A 23,085-nucleotide genomic window follows, 5' to 3' on the forward strand; every position below is an offset into this window, starting at 1 on the left:
AAGTTGAGGGGTGAAAGATATAGGACAGATGTCAGAGGTAGTTTCTTTACGCAGAGAGTAGTAGTGGCGTGGAACGCCCTGCCTGCAACAGTGGTAGACTCGCCAACTTTAAGGGCATTTAAGTGGTCATTGGATAGACATATGGATGAAAATGGAATAGTGTAGGTCAGATGATTGGCGCAACATCGAGGGCCGAAGGGCCTGTACTGCGCTGTAATGTTCTAATTCTAAAGTGTAGTTGAGGTAGCAATGGGAGTGGCTGGGCTTATAATGAATATTAGTAGACAGCCTATCCTAATAATAAATGTTCACTTTTGTGTATTTGTTCTGAGGATGTGCACACTTCTGGGAAAGTAGAATTTGTTGCTCATCCCCAGTTACCCTGAGAGGTAACTATCCCTAGTTACCCGATGGACAGAGGTTCAAATCCCACCAGCTGGTGCAATTTAAAGTCAATTAATTAATAAACAATTAATTTATTGAAAAACCCTGGAATTTAAAGCCAGTCTCCGTAATGGTATCATCAATTGTCGTAAAAACCCATCTGATTCACTCATTTCCTTTCGGGAACGATATTTGTCCTCTTCTCGGTCTGGCCTACATGTGACTCCACAGCAATGTGGTTGACTCTTAACTAATGTCAAAACACTCAGTTGTCAATGGCAATTAGGGATGGACAACAAATTCTGGCCTTGCCAGTGATGCCTAGTGACAGAATTTAAAAAAAGTTAAGTCAGCCACAGAGGGTGGTAAATCTTTGGAATTATCTATTCCAGAGGGCTGTGGAAGCTCATTGAGCATGTTCAAGACAGAAATCGATAGATTTTTGGAGACGAATGAAATCAAGAGAGAGTCAGTCGTACAGCATGGAAACAGGCCCTTCGGCCCACCGTGCCCATGCCCACCATAATGCCTATCGATACTAATCCCACCTGCCTGCATTAATTCCATATCCCTCTATGCCTTGCTCATTCAAATACCTGTCCAGATGCCTCTTAAATGTCACTACTGTTCCTGCCTCCACCACCTCCTCAGGCAGCTCATTCCAGATACCCACTATTCTTTGTGAAAAATTTACCTCTTTGATCCCCTATAAATCTCCTCCCTCTCACCTTACATCTATGTCCTCTAGCTTTAGTCACCCCTACCATGGGAAACAGACTCTGGCTATCTACCCCTCCTCTGCCTCTCATCATTTTATATACCTCTATCATGTCCCCTCTCAGCCTCCTTTATTCCAGGGAAAACAGACCCAGCCTTTCCAATCTCTCTTTCTAACTCAAGCCCTCCAAACCAGGCAACATCCTTGTGAATCTTTTCTGCACCCTCTCTAGCTTAATCACATCTTTCCTGTAGTGCAGCAACCAGAACTGCACACAGTACTCCAAATGCGGCCTAACCAATGTTATGTACAACTGTAATATGACGTCCCAACTCTTGTACTCAATGCCTCGGCCGATGAAGGCAAGCATGCCATACACCTTCTTCACCACCCTGTCTACCTGTTGCCACTTTCAGGGAACTATGTTACTTGCACCCCAAGGTCTCTCTGCTCAAGAACACTCCCCAGGGCCCTGCCATTCACTTTATATGCCCTGCCCTAGTTTAACTTTCCAAAATGCATCATTTGACACTTGTCTGTGTTAAATTCCATTTGCCAATCCCTTGCCCACTTTCCCAGTTGATCTCTAATCCCGTTGTAACCTGAGACAGCCTTCTTCACTGTCCACTATACCACCAATTTTGGTGTCATCTGCAAACTTACTAATCATACTAGCCCTTCACATTCACATCCGAGTCATTAATATATTTGACAAACAGAGGGCCCAGCACCGATCCCTGTGGCACACCAGTGGTCACTGACCTCCAATCTGAAAAACAACCCTCCACTGCCACCCTCTGCCTCCTATCACCAAGCCAATTTTAGAACATAGAACAGTACAGCACAGTACAGGCCCTTCGGCCCATGATGTTGTGCCGAATCTTTAACCTACTCTAAGATCAAACTAACTACCTCCCCTTCATTCTACTATCATCCATGTACCTATCCAAGAGTCGCTTAAATGCCCCTAATGTATCTGCTTCTAATATCACCGCTGGCAGTGCATTCCACGCACCCACCACTCTCTGTGTAAAGAACCTGCCTCTGACATCTCCCCTAAACCTTTCTCCAATCACCTTAAAATTATGCCCCCTGATGATAGCCCTTTCCACCCTGGGAAAAAGTCTCTGGCTATCCACTCTATCTATGCCTCTCATCATCTTGTACCCCTCTATCAAGTCACCTCTCATCCTCCTTTGCTCCAATGAGAAAAGCCCTAGCTCCCTCAATCTTTCTTCGTAGGACATGCCCTCCAGTCCAGGCAGCATCCTGGTAAATCTCCTCTGCACCCTCTCTAAAGCTTCCACATCCTTCCTATAATGAGGCGACCAGAACTGAACACAATATTCCAAGTGTGGTCGAACCAGGGCCTTATAGAGCTGCAGCATAACCTCGCGGCTCTTAAACTCAATCCCCCTGTTAATGAAAGCCAACACACCATACGCCTTCTTAACAACCCTATCAACTTGGGTGGCAACTTTGAGGGATCTATGGACGTGGACCCCAAGATCCCTCTGTTCCTCCACACTACCAAGAATCCTGTCTTTCAGCCTGTATTCTGCATTCAAATTTGACCTTCCAAAATGAATCACTTCACCCTTTTCCAGGTTGAACTCCATCTGCCACTTCTCAGCCCAGATCTGCATCCTGTCAATGTCCCATTGCAACCTACAACAGCCCTCCACACTATCCACAACTCCAGCAACCTTCATGTCATCGGCAAACTTGCTAACCCAGCCTTCCACATCCTCATCCAAGTCATTTATAAAAATCACAAAGAGCAGAGGTCCCAGAACAGTTCCTTGTGGAACATCCATCACTGGTCACCGAGCTCCAGGCTGAATACTTTCCATCTACTACCACCCTCTGTCTTCTGTGGGCCAGCCAATTCTGTATCCAGACAGCCAACTTTCCCTGAATCCCATGCTTCCTTACTTTCTGAATGAGCCTACCATGGGGAACCTTATCAAATGCCTTGCTAAAATCCATATACACCACATCCACTACTCTTCCTTCATCAATGTGTTTTGTCACATCTTCAAAGAATTCAATAAGGCATGTGAGGCATGACTTGCCCCTTACAAAGCCATGCTGACTGTCTCTAATCAAACCATGCTTTTCCAAATAATCATAAATCCTGTCTCTCAGAATCCTCTCCAATAACTTTCCCACTACTGACGTAAGACTGACTGGTCTATAATTCCCAGGGTTATCCCTATTCCCTTTCTTGAACAAGGGAACAACATTTGCCACCCTCCAATCATCCGGTACTACTCCAGTGGACAGTGAAGACGCAAAGATCATCGCCAAAGGCGCAGCAATCTCTTTCCTCGCTTCCCTTAATATCCTTGGGTATATCCCGTCTGGCCCCGGGGACTTATCTGTCCTCATATCATTCAAAATTTCCAGCACGTCCTCCCTCTTAACCTCAACCTGTTTGAGCATATCAGCCTGTTCCACGCTGTCCTCACAAACGACCAGGTCCCCCTCTCTAGTGAATACTGAAGCAAAGTATTTATTTAGGACCTCCCCTACCTCCTCCGACTCCAGGCAAAAGTTCCCTCCACTATCCCTGATCGGCCCTGCCCTCACTCTGGCCATCCTCTTGTTCCTCAAGTGTAGAACGCCTTGGGATTTTCCTTAATCCTACCCGCCAAGACTTTTTCATGTCCCCTTCTAGCTCTCCTAAGTCCATTCTTCAGTTCCTTCCTGGCTACCTTGTAACCCTCTAGAGCCCTGACTGATCCTTGCTTCCTCAACCTTAAGTAAGCTTCCTTCTTCCTCTTGACTAGCTGTTCCACATCTCTTGTCATCCAAGGTTCCTTCACCCTTCCATCCCTTCCCTGCCTCATCGGGACAAACCTATCCAGCAGTCGCAGCAAGTGCTCCCTAAACAACCTCCACATTTTTGTCGTGCATTTTCCTGAGAACATCTGTTCCCAATTTATGCTCCCCAGTTCCTGCCTAATAGCATTGTAATTTCCCATCCCTTCTGCTCCTGTCCCTCTCCATGACTATAGTAAAGGTCAGGGAGTTGTGATCACTATCGCTGAAATGCTCTCCCACTGAGAGATCTGCCACCTGGCCTGGTTTGTTGCCAAGCACCAAGTCCAACATAGTCTCCCCTCTAGTCGGCCTATCTACATATTGAGTCAGGAAACTTTCCTGGACACACTTGACAAAAACTGCTCCATCCAAACTATTTGCACTAAGGAGGTTGCAATCCATATTAGGGAAGTTGAAGTCACCCATGACAACAACCCTGTTACTTCTGCACCTTTCCAAAATCTGCCTCGCAATCTGTTCCTCCATGTCTCTGTTGCTATTGGGGGGTCTATAGAAAACTCCCAACAAAGTGACTGCTCCTTTCCTGTTTCTGACTTCCACCCATAATGACTCAGTAGACAAACCCTCTGCGACGACCTCCCTTTCTGCAGCTGTGATACTATCCCTGATTAGCAATGCCACTCCCCCACCTCTTTTACTTCACTCCCTATTCCTTTTGAAACATCTAAACCCCGGAACATCCAACATCCATTCCTGCCCCTGTGATATCCACGTCTCCGTAATGGCCACAACATTGTAGCTCCAAGTACTGATCCATGCTCTAAGTTCTGTATCCAATTTGCTAGCTCACCCTGGATCCCATGTGATCAAACCTTCTGGGCCAGCCTACCATGCGGGACCTTGTCAAAGGCTTTGCTAAAGTCCATTTAGACAACGTCCATCACCCTGCCCTCGTCAATCCTTTGTTCCTTTGCTGCATGTGGGAATCCGGGAACATTTCCAGTCCCTGGGAATAGCATGTGTGCAGGAAGTGTGTCCAGCTGCAGCTCCTGGAAGCTCCGGTTTCAGAACTGGAACGGTGACTGGAAACACTGGAGCATCCGTGAGTCTGAGAGCATTGCGGATAGCACGTACAGAGAGGTGGTCACACTGCAGCTGAAGGGATTTGAAGGAAGGGAATGGGTGACCACCAGGCAGTCCAAGAGAAGCAGGCAGGTAGTTCAGGGGTCCCCTGGGGTCCCGCTTACAAATCGGTATTCCATTTTGGAGGCTGATGAGGCTGGTTCCTCCAGGGAGTGTGGACAGAGCCAAGCATCTGGCACCACAAGCAGCCTGTCTGCACAGGAAAGGGGAAAGAGGAAGAGCAATAGTAATGGGGGATTCTATAGTCAGGGGAACAGATTGGCGCTACTGTGCCAGTCAACGTGACTCCAGGATGGTGTGTTGCCTCCCTGTTGCCAGGGTCCGGGATGTCAATGAACAGCTGCAGGGCATCCTGAAGGGGGAGGGTGATGAGGCAGAGGTCATGGTACACGTTGGTACCAATGACATAGGTAGAAAGAGGGATGAGGTCTTGCATCAAGAATTCAGGGAGTTAGGCAGTAGACTGAAAAGCTGGATCTCTCTGGTTGTAATCTCTGCATTCCTCCCAGTGCCACGTGCTAGTGAGTATAGAAATAGGAGAATAGCACAGATGAATGCGTGGCTTAAGAGTTGGTGCAGGAGGGAGGGTTTCAGATTCCTGGACCACTGGGACTGTTTCTGGGGAAAGTGGGACCTGTACAAGTGGGACGGTCTACATCTGAACCAGAGGGGGACTAACATCCTTGCTGGCGGGTTTGCGAGTGCTGTTGGGTGGAGTTTAAACTAATTTGGCGGGGGGAGGGGATGCAGACTCCTAACAGAATAGGGACACCGCTAAACACAGGAAAGCAAACAAGTCAGAAGGAATACAGCGGAAGTAAGTTCCAAGGGAGTAAGACCAGGATGGATGGCCTCTACTTTAATGCCAGGAGTATTACAGGTAAAACGGATGAGTTAAAGGCAAGGATTGACATGTGGAATTGTGATATAGTAGCCATCATGGAGACATGGTTAAGGGAGGGGCAGGATTGGCAGCTCAATATCCCGGGATACAGAATCTTCAGGCAAGACAGAGGAGGGGGTAAAAGAGGGGGCATTGCAATATTAGTGAGTCAGTTACTGCAGTAAGGAGATGATGTCTTGGAGGGGGCATCAAATGAATTTATGGGCAGAGTTTAGGAATAAAGGGACAGCCACATTTCTAGGTGTTTATTATAGACCCTCAGATAGTCAGTGGGAAATTGAGGAGCAACTGTGTGCAATTTGCAGAGGTGTGTAAAAATAATAATGGGGTAATTATATTAGGTGATTTCAACTTTCCCAACATTAACTGGGATAGTCATTGTGTTAAGGGCTTAGATGGAGTGGAGTTCTTAAAATGTATACAGGAGAACTTTAGCTCAATATGTAGAGGATCCAACAAAGGGGTGCAGTGCTGGACCTAATTCTGGGGAATGAAGCCAGACAGGTGGTTGATGTGTTGGTGGGGGAGCATTTTGGTGATAGTGAACATAACATGGTACAATTTAAGCTTCTTTATGGAGAAAGAAACAGACAAGTTGCAGAAAAAGATTTTGGATTGGGGGTGAGTGAATTTTAGTAAAATAAGGCAGGATCTGGCCAAGCTAGACTGGAAAGAGTTACTTGTTGGGAAATCTACAGAAGAGCATTGGGGGGCATTCAAAAAGGAAATGGGGAGGGTACAGGCCCAACATGTTCCCTCTAGGGTAAAGGGTAGGAGCAACAAGCTCAGAGAACTATGGATGACCAGAAACATTCAGGGTACAATGAGAAGGAAAATAGGCTTTTAGCAAATACAAGGAGAGCAAATCAATGGAAGCATTAGTGGAGTACAGAAAGTGTAGGATGGAGCTTAAGAAAGCAATTAGGAGAGCAAAGAGGGGATATGAGAAAGCTCTGGCTGGTAAAAGTAGGGAAAATTCCAAGATATTCTATAAGTATATCAATGGGAAGAGGATAACCAGGCAAAGAGTCGGGACCAAGGGGGAAATCTGTGGGTGGAGCCAGAAGACATTGGTAGGGTGTTGAATGAATACTTCACATCTCTCTTCACTGAAGAGAATGAGGATGTAGATATGGAACTTAGACTGAGGTTCTTGAGCAAATTTTCATAGGGTGTGACAAGGTATTGGAGGTTTTGGCAGGCTTCAAAGTGGACAAATCTCCAGGTCTGGACGAATTGTGTCCCAGGATGCTGTGGGAGGCGAGGGTGGAGATTGCAGGGGCTCTGACCCAAATTTTTAATTCCCCTCTGGCCAAGGGGGAGGTGCCAGAGGACTGGAAAACAGCTAATGTGGTCCCATTATTTAAGAAAGGTTGTGGAGATAAGACAGGGAACTACAGACCAGTGAGTCTCCCGTCTGTGGTAGGGAAACTATTGGAGAAAATTCTGAAGGAGACAATTTATCACCACTTGGAGAGGCAAAATTTGATTAGGAATAGTCTGCATGGCTTTGTCAGAGGGAGGTCATGCCTAACAAATTTGATTGAACTTTTTGAGCATGTGACCAGGGTAGTGCAGTTGATGTAGTTTACATGGATTTCAGCAAAGCCTTTGACAAGGTCCCACATGGGAGACTTATCAAGAAAGCAAATGCACATGGGATGCAGGGTAACTTGATAAGGTAGATTCAAAATTGTCTTAGCTGTCGGAGACAGAGTGATGACAGATGGCTGTTTTAGTGACTGGAAGCCAGTGTTCAGTGGTGTACCACAGGGATCTGTGCTAGGTCCCCTATTGTTTGTCATTTATATAAATGACATAGATGACTATGTGGGGGGTAGGATCAGTAAGTTTGCGGATGACACAGATTGGCCGAGTGGTTAACAGTGAGGTGGAGTGTCTTGGGTTACAGGAAGATTATAGATGGGATGGTCAAATGGGCAGAAAAGTGACAGATGGAATTTAACCCTGAAAAGTGAGAGGTGATGCACTTTGGAAGGAGTAATGTGACACGGAAGTATTCAATGAATGGCCTAATACTGGGAAGTTCCGAGGAACAAAGGGACCTGGGCATGTTTGTCCATAGATCTCTGAAGGCATAAGGGCAGGTTAATAGGGTGGTGAAAAAGGCATATGGGACACTTGCCTTTGTCAATCGAGGCATAGATTACAAAAGCAGAGCAGTCATGTTGGAATTGTATAGAACTTTGGTAAGGCCACAGCTGGAGTACTGTGTGCAATTCTGGTCACCACATTATAGGAAGGATGTGATTGCACTGGAGTGGGTGCAGAGGTGATTCACCAGGATGTTGCCTGGGATGGAACATTTAAGCTATGAAGAGAGGTTGGATAGGCTTGGGTGGTTTTTGCTGGAGCAGAGAAGACTGAGGGGTGACTTGATCGAGGTGTACAAGATTGTGGGACATGGACAGGGTGGATCGGGGGCAACTGTTCCCCTTAGTTGAAGGGTCAGTTACGAGGGGTCACAAGTTTAAAGTGAGGGGCGGGAGGTTTAAGGGGGATTTGAGGAAGAACATTTTTACCCAGAGGGTGGTGACGGTCTGGAATGCCCTGCCTGGGAGGGTGGTAGAGGCAGGTTGCCTCTCAACCTTTAAAAAGTACCTGGATGAGCACTTGGCACGTCATAACATTCAAGGCTATGGGCCAAGTGCTGGCAAATGGGATTAGTAGACAGGTCAGGTGTCTTTAATGCATTGGTGCAGACTCGATGGACCGAAGGGCCTCCTGCACTGTATTATTCTGTGATTTCTGTCATGTCCTCCCTAATCAATAGTGCAACTCCCCCTCCTCTCTTACCTCCACCTCTGTCATGCCGGAAGCATCAGTACCCCGGAACATTGAGCTGCCAGTCCTGCCCATCCCTCAACCATGTTTCCATAACAGCTATAAATCTCTCAATCCCATGTCCTGATCCATGCTCTGAGTGAGTTCATCTGCCTTACCTGTAAGGCTTCTTGCATTAAAGTAAATGCAGTTTAGCCTACTAGACCTTCCATGCTCTGTCCTGCCCCTGCTCGGCCTGCCTACTGGACTTGCTTTAACCTCTACACTTGCCTCAACTATCTCATCGGAGAGACTACTACTTTGGGTCCCACCCCCCTGCAAGACTAGTTTAAACCCTCTCGAGTAGTACTAGCAAACCTCCCTGCAAAGATATTGGTCCCCTTCCGTCCCTCTTGTACAGATCACCTCTGCACCAGAAGAGAACCCAATGATCCAAGTAGCTGAAGCCCTCCTGCTTATACCAGCTCTTCAGCTATGCATTCATTTGCCTTATCCTCCTATTCCTACCCTCACTAGATATGGGAAAAGTGTGGGAAAGTGACGTTAAGGTAGATGATCAGCCATGATCTAACTGAATAGCACAGCAGGCTTCATGGGCTGAATGGCCTACTCCTATGTTCACAACATGGGATGGAGTCATGAACAGACTAGCTTTGGTTTTTTCCCCCGAGGAGGTTAGAAGAGGAGACTGAAGAGTGCCTTGACAGAGGTCTTTTAGATTGTGAAAGGGATTGACAGAAGATGTGGAGACAATGTTTCTACTTCTGGGGGAGCTCAAAATCTATGGGCTATAAATAAAATAAAAGCACAATACTGCAGATGCTGGAAATCTGAAATAAAAACAAAATGCTGGAAATACTCAGCAGGTCAGGCAGCATCTGTGGAGAGAGAAGCAGAGTTAACATTGCAGGTCAGTGTCCTTTCATCAAAACTGGCAAAGGTTAGAGAAGAATTAGGTTTTAAGCAAGTGAAGAGGGTGGGGGTTTGTTGGTGGGGAACAGAACAAAAGGGAATGTATGATGGGGCAGAGGGCAGGAGAGATTAAATAACAAAGCTGTCCTGGGACAATGGCAGAGTGTGGATCGTTTTTCAGTCAGCACAGACACAATGGGCCAAGTGGCCTCTTTCTGTGCTTTAAACTTTCAATGATTCTATTCTGATGCTGGTGGTGAAAGACAAAGCATTAGTCCAGGGTGTGTGTTCATAGCAGAATAATGAGCAGCTCTGTCTACATGAAAAACATGCACATGGTTTAAAAAAAAAATTAAATAAAAAATATTAAAAGGCCAGTCAGGTTCTGAAGTTATTGAACTCAATGAGTCTGGAAGGCTGTAGAGTGCCTAATTGAAAGATCAGGTGCTGCTCCTCGAGCTTGTATTGATGTTCACTGGAACGCGAGCAGGCCAAAGACACAAATGTGGGCATGAGAGCAGGAGGGTGTGTTGAAGTGGCAAGTGACCAGAAGCTCGGAGTCATGCTCTTGGACTGAGCGGAGATGTTCTGCAAAGCAGTCACCCAGTGTTTGGGGCCTTGGATGGTGAGGAGAGAGGTGAAGCAGTGATTTACTTGCACTTCTTTCAATTTAGTATACTTTATTCATTGCTCACAATCTGGTCTCCTCTACATTGGGGAGACCAAAAGCAGATTGAGTGGCCACTTTGCGGAACACCTCTGCTCTGTCCAAAAGCATGACTGAGCTTCTGGTTGCTTGCCATTTCAACACCACCCACCCCCCACACCCCCTCCCCCACACTGCTCTCATGCCAACAGTGGCGCAGTGGTTAGCACTGCAGCCTCACAGCTCCAGTGACCTGGGTTCAATTCTGGGTGCTGCCTGTGTGGAGTTTGCAAGTTCTCCCTGTGTCTGTTTTCTCCAGGTGCTCCGGTTTCCTCCCACAAGCCAAAAGACTTGCAGGTTGGTAGGTAAATTGGCCATTATAAATTGCCCCTAGTATAGGTATGTGGTAGGGAAATACAGGGACAAGTGGGGATGCGGTAGGAATATGGGATTAGTGTAGGGTTAGTATAAAATGGGTGGTTGATGGTCGGCACAGACTCGGTGGGCCGAAGGGCCTGTTTCAGTGCTGTATCTCGAAACAAAGTTCTGTCCTTGGCCTGCTTCCAGTGAACATCAACGCAAACTCGGAACAGCACCTGATCTTTCCATTAGGCATTCTACAGCCTTGCGGACTCTACATTGAGTTCAATAACTTCAGAGTATGACTGGCCTTTTAAATATTTTTATATGTTTTATTTTAGTTTTTTAACCATGTGTCTGTTTTTCATGCAGACAGAGCTGCTCATTATTCCACTATTAACACTCTCTCTGGACTAAAGCTTTGTCTTTCACAAACATGATCACACTTTTTGCCTTTGTTCCAGGACAGCTTTGTTATTTAATCTCTCCAGCTCTTTGCCTGATCACACACCTTCCCTTTTGTTCTCCTCCATACCAACAACCCACCCCCTTCACTTTCTGAAAACCTAATTCTTTTCTAACCGTTGCCAGTTCTGATGAAGAGTCACTGACCTGCAATGTTAACTCTGCTTCTCTCTCCACAAATGCTGCCTGACCTGAGTATTTCCAGCACTTTCTGGCTATAAATAAAAGTTAGTCACCTGATAAATACAACAGGGAATTCAGGAGAAACTTCTTTATGCAGAGAGTGGTTAGAATGTGGAACTTGCCACCACATGGAGTAGATGAGGTGAATTGTGTGGATGCATTCAAGGTGAAGCTGGACAAGCACATGAAGAATAGATGGTTATGTTTGTGGGATTCAATGAAGTAGGGACGAAGGAGGCTCTCGTAGAACATAAACACCACATGAACCTGAAGGGGGAACGGCCTGTTTCTGAGAAGCATTTATATTTATGATGAGCCTGCACCTGGAGAACTCTGTACAGTTTTGGTCTACTTTCTTAAAGGATACACTTGCCACAGAAGGGATGCAAAGAAGGTTCACTAAATTGACCAAATTGTCTCAAGAAAGATTTCATAGAATAGGCTTATATGCTATGGAGTTTTTCCATTTCACATTGAAATGGAAAAAATTCTTAGCAGGCTTGGAAGGGTAGATGCTGAAGGTGTCCCCTGGCTGGAGAGTCTAGAACAAGGAGCAATAGTCTCAGGATAAGGGGGTTAACAATTTAGGAGTGCACTGAGGAGGAATTGCTTCACTCAGCGTTGTGAATCTTAGGAATTCTCTTCCCCAGAAAGCTGTGGATGATCAGTCATTGAGTATATCTAAGACAAAGGTTGTCAGATATTTGGACAATGAGAGAATCAAGAGATATGCAGTTAAGATGGAGAATGTATTGAAGGGTGGACCAGGCTTGAAGGGCCAAAAGGCCCATATCTGTTCCTATTTCATGTATTCGTAAATAGTTTGTAATTAGTGAATGAATCGGCCTTTTACAACAATTCCTTTCATGGTCATAATTTGTGGACTGTAACAAGAAATAACCAGATTTATTGCATGCAATGTCACAATTTATCATGGTACAATTTGACCTTGTAACCTCTGGTTGCAAGGCTAATATCATAAACAATCCACTAGGATGAATCAAGATATTATCCAGAATCTACTCAGAATTGCAGGTAAATTAGGAAGGAGAGAGTACACGCAGATCTTATTTCAGCATATCGATATGCTTTACATCAGGGAGGAGAAAGGGAAACACACGACAGGATGTGAGGCAGGAAATCCGAAGGCAGTGGCAAAATCCAGCCTCCAGGAGGGTGGGAATCTCATTCCCTTAATTTTCACAGCCTTCAGGAAGATTGAAGTCTCCTGCTTCTTCCCAACAGTTAGACATGAGCTGTTAACAAACATTTAAACATCGCCGCACCCCCCCAAAATAACAGTCCAATCATCATCCACCCCCAAAATAACAGTCCAATCATCATCCACCCCCGGTACTTTAGATGGGTCAGTTTTTGTCCAGTGTGCAGGAGGGTTTTCTGACACAGTATGTAGACAGGCCAACCAGGGGCGATGCCACATTGGATTTGGTACTGGGTAATGAACCGGGCCAGGTGTTAGATTTAGATGTAGGTGAGCACTTTGGTGATAGTGATCACAATTCGGTTAGGTTTACCTTGGCAATGGGCAGGGACAGGTATATACTGCAGGGCAAGAATTATAGCTGGGGGAAAGGAAATTATGATGCGATTAGGCAAGATTTAGGATGGGGAAGGAAACTGCAGGGGATGGGAACAATCGAAATGTGGAGCTTATTCAAGGAGCAGCTACTGCGTGTCCTTGATAAGTATGTACCTGTGAGGCAGGGAGGAAGTTGTCGAGCGAGGGAGCCGTGGTTTACTAAAGAAGTTGAAGCGCTTGTCAAGAGGAAGAAGAAGGCTTATGTTAGGATGAGACGTGAATGCTCAGTTAGGGCGCTTGAGAGTTACAAGCTAGCCAGGAAGGATCTAAAGGGAGAGCTAAGAAGAGCAAGGAGAGGACACGAGAAGTCATTGGCAGATAGGATCAGGGAAAACCCTAAGGCTTTCTATAGGTATATCAGGAATAAAAGAATGACTAGAGTTAGATTAGGGCCAATCAAGGATAGTAGTGGGAAGTTGTGTGTGGAATCAGAGGAGATAGGGGAAGCGTTAAATGAATATTTTTCGTCAGTATTTACAGTAGAGAAAGAAAATGTTGTCGAGGAGAATACTGAGATACAGACTACTAGGGTAGATGGGATTGAGGTTCACAAGGAGGTGTTATCTGTTTTCACACTTTCCAAAATTGCTAAGTCCCCTGGGCCAGATGGGATTTATCCTAGGATTCTCTGGGAAGCTAGGGAGGAGATTGCAGAGCCTTTGTCCTTGATTTTTATGTCGTCATTGACAGGAATAGTGCCGGAAGACTGGAGGATAGCAAATGTTGTCCCCTTGTTCAAGAAGGAGTAGAGACAGCCGTGGTAATTATAGACCTGTGAGCCTTACTTCGGTTGTGGGTAAAATGTTGGAAAAGGTTATAAGAGACAGGATTTATAATCATCTTGAAAAGATGAAGTTCATTAGAGATAGTCAGCACGGTTTTGTGATGGGTAGGTCGTGCCTCACAAACCTTATTGAGTTTTTCGAGAAGGTGACCAAACAGGTGGATGTGGGTAAAGCAGTGGATGTGGTGTATATGGATTTCAGTAAGGCGTTTGATAAGGTTCCCCACGGTAGGCTATTGCAGAAAATACGGAAGTATGGGGTTGAAGGTGATTTAGAGCTTTGGATCAGAAATTGGCTAGCTGAAAGAAGACAGAGGGTGGTGGTTGATGGCAAATGTTCATCCTGGAGTTCAGTTACTAGTGGTGTACCGCAAGGATCTGTTTTGGGGCCACTGCTGTTTGTCATTTTTATCAATGACCTGGAAGAGGGTGTAGAAGGGTGGGTTAGTAAATGTGCGGATGACACTAAGGTCGGTGGAGTTGTGGATAGTGCTGAAGGATGTTGTAGGGTACAGAGGGACATGGATAGGCTGCAGAGCTGGGCTGAGATGGCAAATGGAGTTTAATGTGGAAAAGTGAGGTGATTCACTTTGGAAGGAGTAACAGGAATGCAGAGTACTGGGCTAATGGGAAGATTCTTGGTAGTGTAGATGAACAGAGAGATCTTGGTGTCCAGGTGCATAAATCCCTGAAGGTTGCTACCCAGGTTAATAGGGCTGTTAAGAAGGCATATGGTGTGTTAGCTTTTATTAGTAGGGGGATCGAGTTTTGGAGCCACGAGGTCATGCTGCAGCTGCACAAAACTCTGGTGAGACCGCACCTGGAGTATTGCGTGCAGTTCTGGTCACCGTATTATAGGAAGGATGTGGAAGCTTTGGAAAAGGTGCAGAGGAGATTTACTAGGATGTTGCCTGGTATGGAGGGAAGGTCTTACGAGGAAAGGCTGAGGGACTTGAGGCTGTTTTTGTTGGAGAAGGAGGAGGAGAGGTGACTTCATAGAGACATATAAGATAATCAGAGGGTTAGATAGGGTGGATAGTGAGTCGTTTTTCCTCGGATGGTGATGGCAAACACGAGGGGACATAGCTTTAAGTTGAGGGGTGATAGATATAGGACAGATTAGATTAGAGATACAGCACTGAAACAGGCCCTTTGGCCCACCGAGTCTGTGCCGACCATCAACCACCCATTTATACTAATCCTATGCTAATCCCATATTCCTACCAAACATCCCCATCTGTCCCTATATTTCCCTACCACCTACCTATACTAGTGACAATTTATAATGGCCAATTTACCTACCAACCTGCAAGTCTTTTGGCTTGTGGGAGGAAACCGGAGCACCCGGAGAAAACCCACGCAGATACAGGGAGAACTTGCAAACTCCACACAGGCAGTGCCCAGAATCGAACCCGGGTCCCTGGAGCTGTGAGGCTACAGTGCTAACCACTGCGCCACTGTGAGGTAGTTTCTTTACACAGAGTAGTAGGGGCGTGGAACGCCCTGCCTGCAACAGTAGCAGACTCGCCAACTTTAAGGGCATTTAAGTGGTCATTGGATAGACATATGGATGAAAATGGAATAGTGTAGGTCAGATGGTTTCACAGGTCGGCGCAACATCGAGGGCCGAAGGGCCTGTACTGCCAGTGAACATGCTCCAAAGTTCTCTGATGCAGCACTGGAAGCCTTGGTGCAACAGATGCACTCGAGGGGAGAGAGAGGCAAGAAGGCAGACACTCTGAAAGCAGTGGGAGCAGGAAGTGTATGAGTAGCGGCGATGCTATTTTGGTACCAAAATGGGACCTGTACCATTAGAGTTGTTTTGCAGTTACTGTCTCACAGCAAAGCCCAGGTTGCTACCTGGTTGGTTTATTGTAAATTCAGCCAGGTTTTTCAAATCTCCCCTGGTTGCCAATTTTAAAATGCAAATAAACTTTTAACATTTAAACACACACAATGTTTATGTTCTAATAATGCTAGTTACAATAGTTAATTGCTAACAATTTCAAAATCTCAGCCAGATAGCTGAAAAATCAGCTGACATAGATCTCTAACATAGACTCAAAATTCTGATCTGTCTGAGCAAGAAATACCTGAGAATGGTAGTAATATCTTGTACTAAGTAATACTGGGATTGCAAAGCAGCCCAGTTAATATCAACTCATTATCTTCTGAGTACAGCATTATAGACTAAGAGTATTAAACACATGAGGAAAGAGCTGTTACAAATTCAAGTCTCATTGGTCATATTTTCTTTTTATATTGCGTTCTTTGTTCAACCCTAAGAAAGACACAGGGAAGTGAGCTGTTGATGAATGGTAAAAATAACCTGTCCTCGGAAGTACTTTGCCATCATTCAACAAACGACACTGAGCATGAATGCTCATCACACAAGGAATCTTGGAGACAAAACTGGGTTACTCTGGCAATACAGTGATATCACTCCCCACAATAAAATACCAGCACCAGTCATCATTTCAAGGTATCACAGGCTCCGTCTCCTGCTTCTTGTACCTCTAGTCAGAATATTCTGTGCTTGCTGATCTAAGGAATTTGGTTTTGCCATCATTTGTGGATTCATTGTCACACCACATATCTTGTGATATCAGTTGGGTATTAACTACACCACCTTGCTCCTCTCCAAAGCTGTGGGTGCTAATCAGAACATGGAGAATTATTTTTGAAAAAGGGAAGCTGATTGGGGTTAATTCTTACTTGTATGTTCGTGTTTTGTCCAACCAGAGTCCACAGATAATGGAGCCAACCATTCCAGAAACCACAATAGTGAGCCCAATCCTCCCAGCATTCAATTCTTCACCCTGAGTGAAAATGATCAGGTTTATCACGTTAATAATATCAGTATCATTGCGAGTTGGTAGATGGATCAAGTTCACATTTATTCACCATACTTTGTCATTTTTCACACATTCACACATATCTGGCCTGCACTCATACGCACACTGTAGGCCACCAGGAAATCAGCTTTCTATAAAACAAGATTCATGCAAAAATAAAATGATTATATTTTTGGATTATTTCTGTCTTCTGTTCTTATTGCTCTCAGTTGATTTCATCAGATTTCAATCTACTAGGTTAGATCTTTTCAAGATAAAACTGGACAAGCAGCTTTGAGAGAAACATTCAGATACAACAGCTAGGCCAGCTGCCTTGAGATTATTTTAATGTTTCAATATTCAAACAGTCATGTTAGGGAGGAAATCTTGTGGCTCCATTGTGGCTTGATAAGACAACACTTACAACACACAAGCAGCAGCATGAAGCTCATAACCAGTTATCAGTGCCTCAAGGACAAACTGCACGTGTAAAGACTCCAACTGCTCAATTGATGGCAAAAGTACAGAAAAGGCTAGCAAAGCACTTAGTACCTTTTCCTGGTGCATCAGATGACTGCTTATTTCAAAACCACATTACTGCTCTATGGTGACCAATCAGATATTTCCATTTCCTTAACTGGCAACTGGACAAATAAACGGACACATTTGGAGTGTGGACTGGCATCAACGAGACTGAGGTTGGCCGAACTGAAAAAGTAAAATCCAATGTGGCAATGTTGTGGTAAAATAAAATGGAGCCCCAACACACTGACATAGTGCTACAGGAAGGACATAATTTCTCTGGAGAGAGTATAGAGCAGATTTACAAGAATGTTGCCAGGGCTCGAAAGTTGCAGCTATGAGGAAAAATTGGATTGGCGAGGGCGGTTTTCCTTAGAACAGAGGAGGCTGAGGGGTGATTTAATCGAGGTGTTCTAAATTATGAGGGGCCTAGATAGACAGGAAGGACCTGTTTCCCCAGTGGAGAGGTCAATTACCAGGGGTGCAGATTTAAGGTGATTGGTAGAAGGATTAGAGGGAACCTGAGAGAAAACTTTTTCACCCAGAGGGGGTGGGTATCTGGAACGATGGTGGAGGCAGAAACCCTCAACTCAGTTAAGATACCTGGTCATGCAGTGACCTGCAAGGCTATGCACCAGGTGCTGGAAGGTGGGATTAGATTGGGCAACTAGTTTTTTCAGCTGGCACGGACATGATGGGCTGAATGGCCTCCTTTTGTGCTGCAATTTTTCTATGGTTCTCTGGCTACCAATATCAACCATACTCGCATGGAGCGGCAACAGCAGAAACCAAACACCTGCCCTCAAAGAACGAGGAAAACGTTATGAAGGAAAGTCACCTCAAACTCCAATCATGAGCCTCCCAACAGCCAATTTAAGAGTGAGGACGAGGAATAGGTGACCTTTCTATGTCTCAAACCGGGATAGCGTGTTGAGACCCCAGAAGCAGCAGAAAATACACAAAAAAAGAGTATTACCATCAAAATGGGTAGATAGCCAGAGTCTGTTTCCCATGGTAGGGGTGACTAAAAGTAGAGGGCACAGATTTAAGGTGAGAGGGAGGAGGTTTAAAGGGGATCAAAGGGGTAAATTTTTCACACAAAGAATAGTGGGTATCTGGAATGAGCTGCCTGAGGAGGTGGTGGAGGCAGGAACAGTAGTGACATTTAAGAGGCATCTGGACAGGTACTTGAATGAGCAAGGCATAGAGGGATATGGAATTAATGTAGGCAGGTGGGATTAGTATAGATAGGCATTATGGTCGCCATAGACACAGTGGGCCGAAAGGCCTGTTTCTATGCTGTACGACTATGACTCTAAAATAAGGAAGTACAGAGGTATAGATCTGCCTTTGCTGTGGGTAAGGCAGACAGTGTTATGAGTCTCTGTTCATTGAACCTTACTACACAGAAGATGGCCATTTGGCCAATCATGCCTGTTGTGTCCTGTAAAAATGCACAGCTGCAGAACCCCTCCCACAACTGGCAGATCACACTGAATCTTTAGTCTTCTTCCCTTCAAAACATCTGGGATAATTTAATAGTGATTACTTATAGCTAAGTTACAATACCTACATTCTTAAGTGAAAACAATCTACATACAGCACAGAAATGAACCCATGAATATTCTTCATTCTTTAAATGAAAACAGGATACAGCACAGAAATAAACCTATGTTGATACTAGGGAAAAAAAATCACTGAAGACAAAGTTTTGAAATGAATAACATTACTAGAGGGTTCCTCCAATGTCTCACTATGTAAAATGCATTGCAAGGCAAGAGTGACAAATAAACAAACATGTCACATTATAAAATGCTTTAGAAAGGTGGAGGAGATTGGGAATATTGGTGAAGCATAGAATACATGCTGCAGAGCGAAATGGTGTACACAAAAAAGGTTTGATGCCTGTTCTGTTTTTCAGGCAGACTTGAATCTTGGTGGTCTGAGTTTCTGTCAGAAACAGGCAAAGGCATTGTAAATAGAAGCAAGTAAAGGTCAAATGGCATCATTTAGACCCCAACACTATTTTCATCTCTGCCTGTCTGACTACTGCCTACCAACCATGGGTAGTGGTGGCCATTTCCAGTACTATTTAGACTGGTAAGATAGTGTAGTGGTTATGTTACTAAACTAGCAATCCAGACATCTAGACTAATAATCCGGAAAACATAAATTCAAATCCTACCATGGCAGTTTGAGAATTTGAATTCACATTGAAAAACTGCAATGAGTAGAAATGACAATGAAGTGGTTGGATTGTTAAAAAAATCCAATGGGTTCATTAATGTCCTTCAAGGAAGGAAATCCTGCTGTCCCTTGCCTATAATAATAAAAGCAAAATACTGCAGATGCTCGAAATCTGAAATAAAAACAAGAAATGCTGGAACCACTCAGCAGGTCTGGCAGCATCTGTGGAAAGAGAAGCAGAGTTAACGTTTCGGGTCTGACCCTTCTTCGGAACTGACAAATATTAGAAATGTCAAAGGTTATAAGCAAGTGAGGCAGGGGTGGGGCAAGAGGTAACAAAGGAGGTGTAAATTGGACAAGGTCACATAGCTGACCAAAAGGTCATGGAGCAAAGGCAAACAATATGTTAATGGTGTGTTGAAAGACAAAGCATTAGTACAGTTAAGGTGTTAACGGACTGAAGATTGAACAGCAGCAAGTACAAACATGAAAAAAAACAGTAGGTAAGCAAACTGAACACACTAAGATGAAATGAAATAAATGAAAAAAAAGAAAAATAAATAAAAATAAAAGTAAAATGGGGGGCCCATCATGCTCTGAAATTATTGAACTCAATGTTCAGTCCAGCAGGCTGTAGTGTGCCTAATCGGTAAATGAGATGCTGTTCCTCGAGCTTGCATTGATGTTCACTGGAACACTGCAGTAAGCCCAGGATAGAGATGTGAGCATGAGAGCAAGGGGGAGTGCTGAAATGGCAAGCAACCGGAAGCTCAGGGTCCTGCTTGTGGACTGAGCGGAGGTGTTCCGCAAAGCGGTCACCCAGTCTGCGCTTGGTCTCCCCAATGTAGAGGAGACCATATTGTGAGCAGCGAATACAGTATACTGAAAGAAGTACAAGTAAATCACTGCTTCACCTGAAAGGAGTGTTTGGGGCCTGGGATAGTGAGGAGAGAGGAGGTAAATGGGCAGGTATTACATCTCCTGCGATTGCAGGGGAAGGTGCCATGGGACGGGGACGAAGTGGTGGGGGTAATGGAGGAGTGGACCAGGGTGTTGCAGAGGGAACGATCCCTTCGGAATGCTGACAGGGGAAGGGAGGGGAAGATGCGTTTGGTAGTGGCATCACGCTGGAGGTGGCGGAATTGGCGGAGGATGATCCTTTGGATGTGGAGGCTGATGGGGTGGAAAGTGAGGACAAGGGGAACCCTATCACGGTTCTGGGAGGGATGGGAAGGGGTGAGGGTAGAGGTGCGGGAAATGGGCCGGACACGGTTGAGGTCCCTGTCAACAACAGTGAGGGGGAATCCTCGGTTGAGGAAAAAGGTCTTATCAGAAGCACCGTCATAGAAGGTAGCATCATAAGAGCAGATGCGTCGGAGACGGAGAAACTGGGAGAATGGAATGGAGTCCTTACAGGAGGTAGGGTGTGAAGAAGTGTAGTCGAGGTAGCTGTGGGAGTCGGTGGGCTTATAATGGATATTAGTAGGCAACCTATTCCCAGAGATGGAGACAGAGAAGTCGAGGAAGTGAAGGGAAGTGTCAGAGATGGACCATGTAAAGGTGAGAGAAGGGTGGAAATTGGAAGCAAAGTTGATAAAGTTTTCCAGTGTGGGGCAGGAGCAGGAAACGGTACCGATACAGTCATCAATGTACCGGAAAAAGAGTTGGGGGAGGGGGCCTGAGTTGGACTGGAACAAAGAATGCTCGACATTTCCCACAAAAAGACAGGTATAACTAGGACCCATGCGGGTACCCATAGCAACACCTTTTACTTGAAGGAAGTGAGTGGAGTTGAAGGAGAAGTTGTTCAATGTGAGAACAAGTTCAGCCAGGCGGAGGAGGGTGGTGGTGGATGGGGACTGGTTGGGCCTCTGTTCAAGGAAGAAGCAGAGAGCCCTTAAACCATTCTGGTGGGGGATGGAGGTGTAGAGCGATTGGACGTCCATGGTGAAGAGGAGGCGGTTGAGACCAGGAAATTGGAAATTGTCAAAATGACGTAGGGCGTCAGAAGAGTCACGGATGTAGGTGGGAAGAGACTGGACCAGCGGAGAAAAGATAGAGTCAAGATAGGAAGAAATAAGTTCAGTGGGGCAGGAGCAGGCTGACACAATGGGTCTGCTGGGACAGTCCCGTTTGTGGATTTTGGGAAGGAGGTAGAAGCAGGCTGTCCGGGGTTGCGGGACTATGAGGTTGGAAGCTGTAGACGGAAGATCTCCAGAGGAGATGAGGTCAGTGAGAGTCCTTTGGACAGTGGCTTGATGTTCGGTGGTGGGGTCATGGTCTGGGGGAGGTAGGAAGAAGTGTCTGAGAATTGGCGTTGAGGTTCTGCAAGGTAGAGGTCGGTACGCCATACAACAACAGCACCATCCTTGTCTGCAGGTTTGATGACCATGTCGGGGTTAGACCTGAGAGAACGGAGTGCCTCAAGTTCAGAGGGGGATAGGTTAGAATGAGTGAGGGGGGCAGAGAAATTGAGATGACCAATGTCTCGCCGACAGTTTTCAATGAAGAGATCAAGAGCGGGTAAGAGGCCAGGGGGAGGGGTCCAGGTAGAGGGAGAATGCTGGAGGCGGGTGAATGGGTCTGCTGGTCGGGGGGAGGACTGGTCAAAGAAGTGAGCCCGGAGGCGGAGGCGACGGAAGAAGAGCTCAACGTCATGCCGAGCGCGAAATTCATTGAGATGGGGGCATAAGGGGATAAAACTGAGATCTTTGCTGAGTACAGATCGTTCAGCATCAGAGAGGGGGAGGTCAGAGGGTATCGTGAATACACAGCAAGGGGTCAGATCAGAAGGGGTGGGGTCAGAGGGAAATGAAGCGGAAGGAGGATCTGGAGGAGCATTCGTTCCCATCAGCTGCTGGAGCTTGCGCTCCTTGACATCTGAAAGGAAGAAAAAAAGTTTTTTGTTAATGTGTCGGATGAGACGAAGGATGAAATGAAACTGTGGAGTAGAACAGCTTTGAGATAAGGTGAGGCGGTGCTGCTGGAGAGAGAGGTTCAGTGTGTGCATGTGGTGGCGCATAGCACTGAGTGTGGATCTCAGGATGCGGCGAGTGTAGCAGTCCGAGGAACGTTGTATTTCTCGGAGATATCTGTAATCCTGGGTGGATTCAAAACACAAAGGATGAAACTTAAGTTGGAATCCACGTGGAATAAGTCGGAACCGGAGGCAGTCACTGAGGAAGGAGATGTGGCTGTGAAAACGAGTTTTGGTCGACACTTTATCAAACACCAGGAGGGAAATAGAAAGCAATGAAGGTGAACAAGGTAAAAGAGACAAACGAAAATCCCGTCAGAGAGAAGAGCAGAACTTCTTCAAGGTAGGCATTCCTGGAAGAGATGTGGCAGTGAATTAAACACTAAAATAAAAGCAAAATACTGCAGATGCTTGAAATCTGAAATAAAAACAAGAAATGCTGGATTCACTCAGCAGGTCTGGCAGCATCTGTGGAAAGAGAAGCAGAGTTAACGTTTCGGGTCAGTGACCCTTCTTCGGAACTAGCAAATATTAGAAATGTCAAAAGTTATAAGCAAGTAAAGCGGGGGTGGGACAAGAGATAACAAAGGAGAAGGTGTCGATTGGACAAGGGCACATAGCTGACCAAAAGGTCATGGAGCAAAGGCAAACAATATGTTAATGGTGTGTTGAAAGACAAAGCATTAGTACAGATAAGGTGTTAACGGACTGAGATTGAACAGCAGCAAGTGCAAACATGAAAAAAAACAGTGGGTAAGCAAACTGAACAAACTAAGATGAAATGAAATAAACAAAAAAAAATGTAAAAAATAAAATAAAAAGAAAAATAAAAGTAAAATGGGGGGCCCATCATGCTCTGAAATTATTGGACTCA

The 23,085-nt window shown here is 45.4% G+C and overlaps 1 protein-coding gene across 2 annotated transcripts in view; it reads right to left on the reverse strand.

Moving 5' to 3' along the window:
- Positions 1-23,085, reverse strand: part of flvcr2a (FLVCR choline and putative heme transporter 2a) — a 347,150-nt gene that overhangs the window by 175,806 nt on the left and 148,259 nt on the right. For both annotated transcript variants that reach the window (XM_068038429.1, XM_068038428.1), the window contains exon 5: positions 16,407-16,510. In XM_068038429.1, the coding sequence (XP_067894530.1) occupies positions 16,407-16,510 (104 nt within the window). The remainder of the gene's footprint in view (positions 1-16,406; positions 16,511-23,085) is intronic.

This window comes from Heterodontus francisci, chromosome 9 (assembly GCF_036365525.1).
Source record: "Heterodontus francisci isolate sHetFra1 chromosome 9, sHetFra1.hap1, whole genome shotgun sequence".
In the NCBI taxonomy this organism is placed as follows: Eukaryota; Metazoa; Chordata; class Chondrichthyes; order Heterodontiformes; family Heterodontidae; genus Heterodontus; species Heterodontus francisci.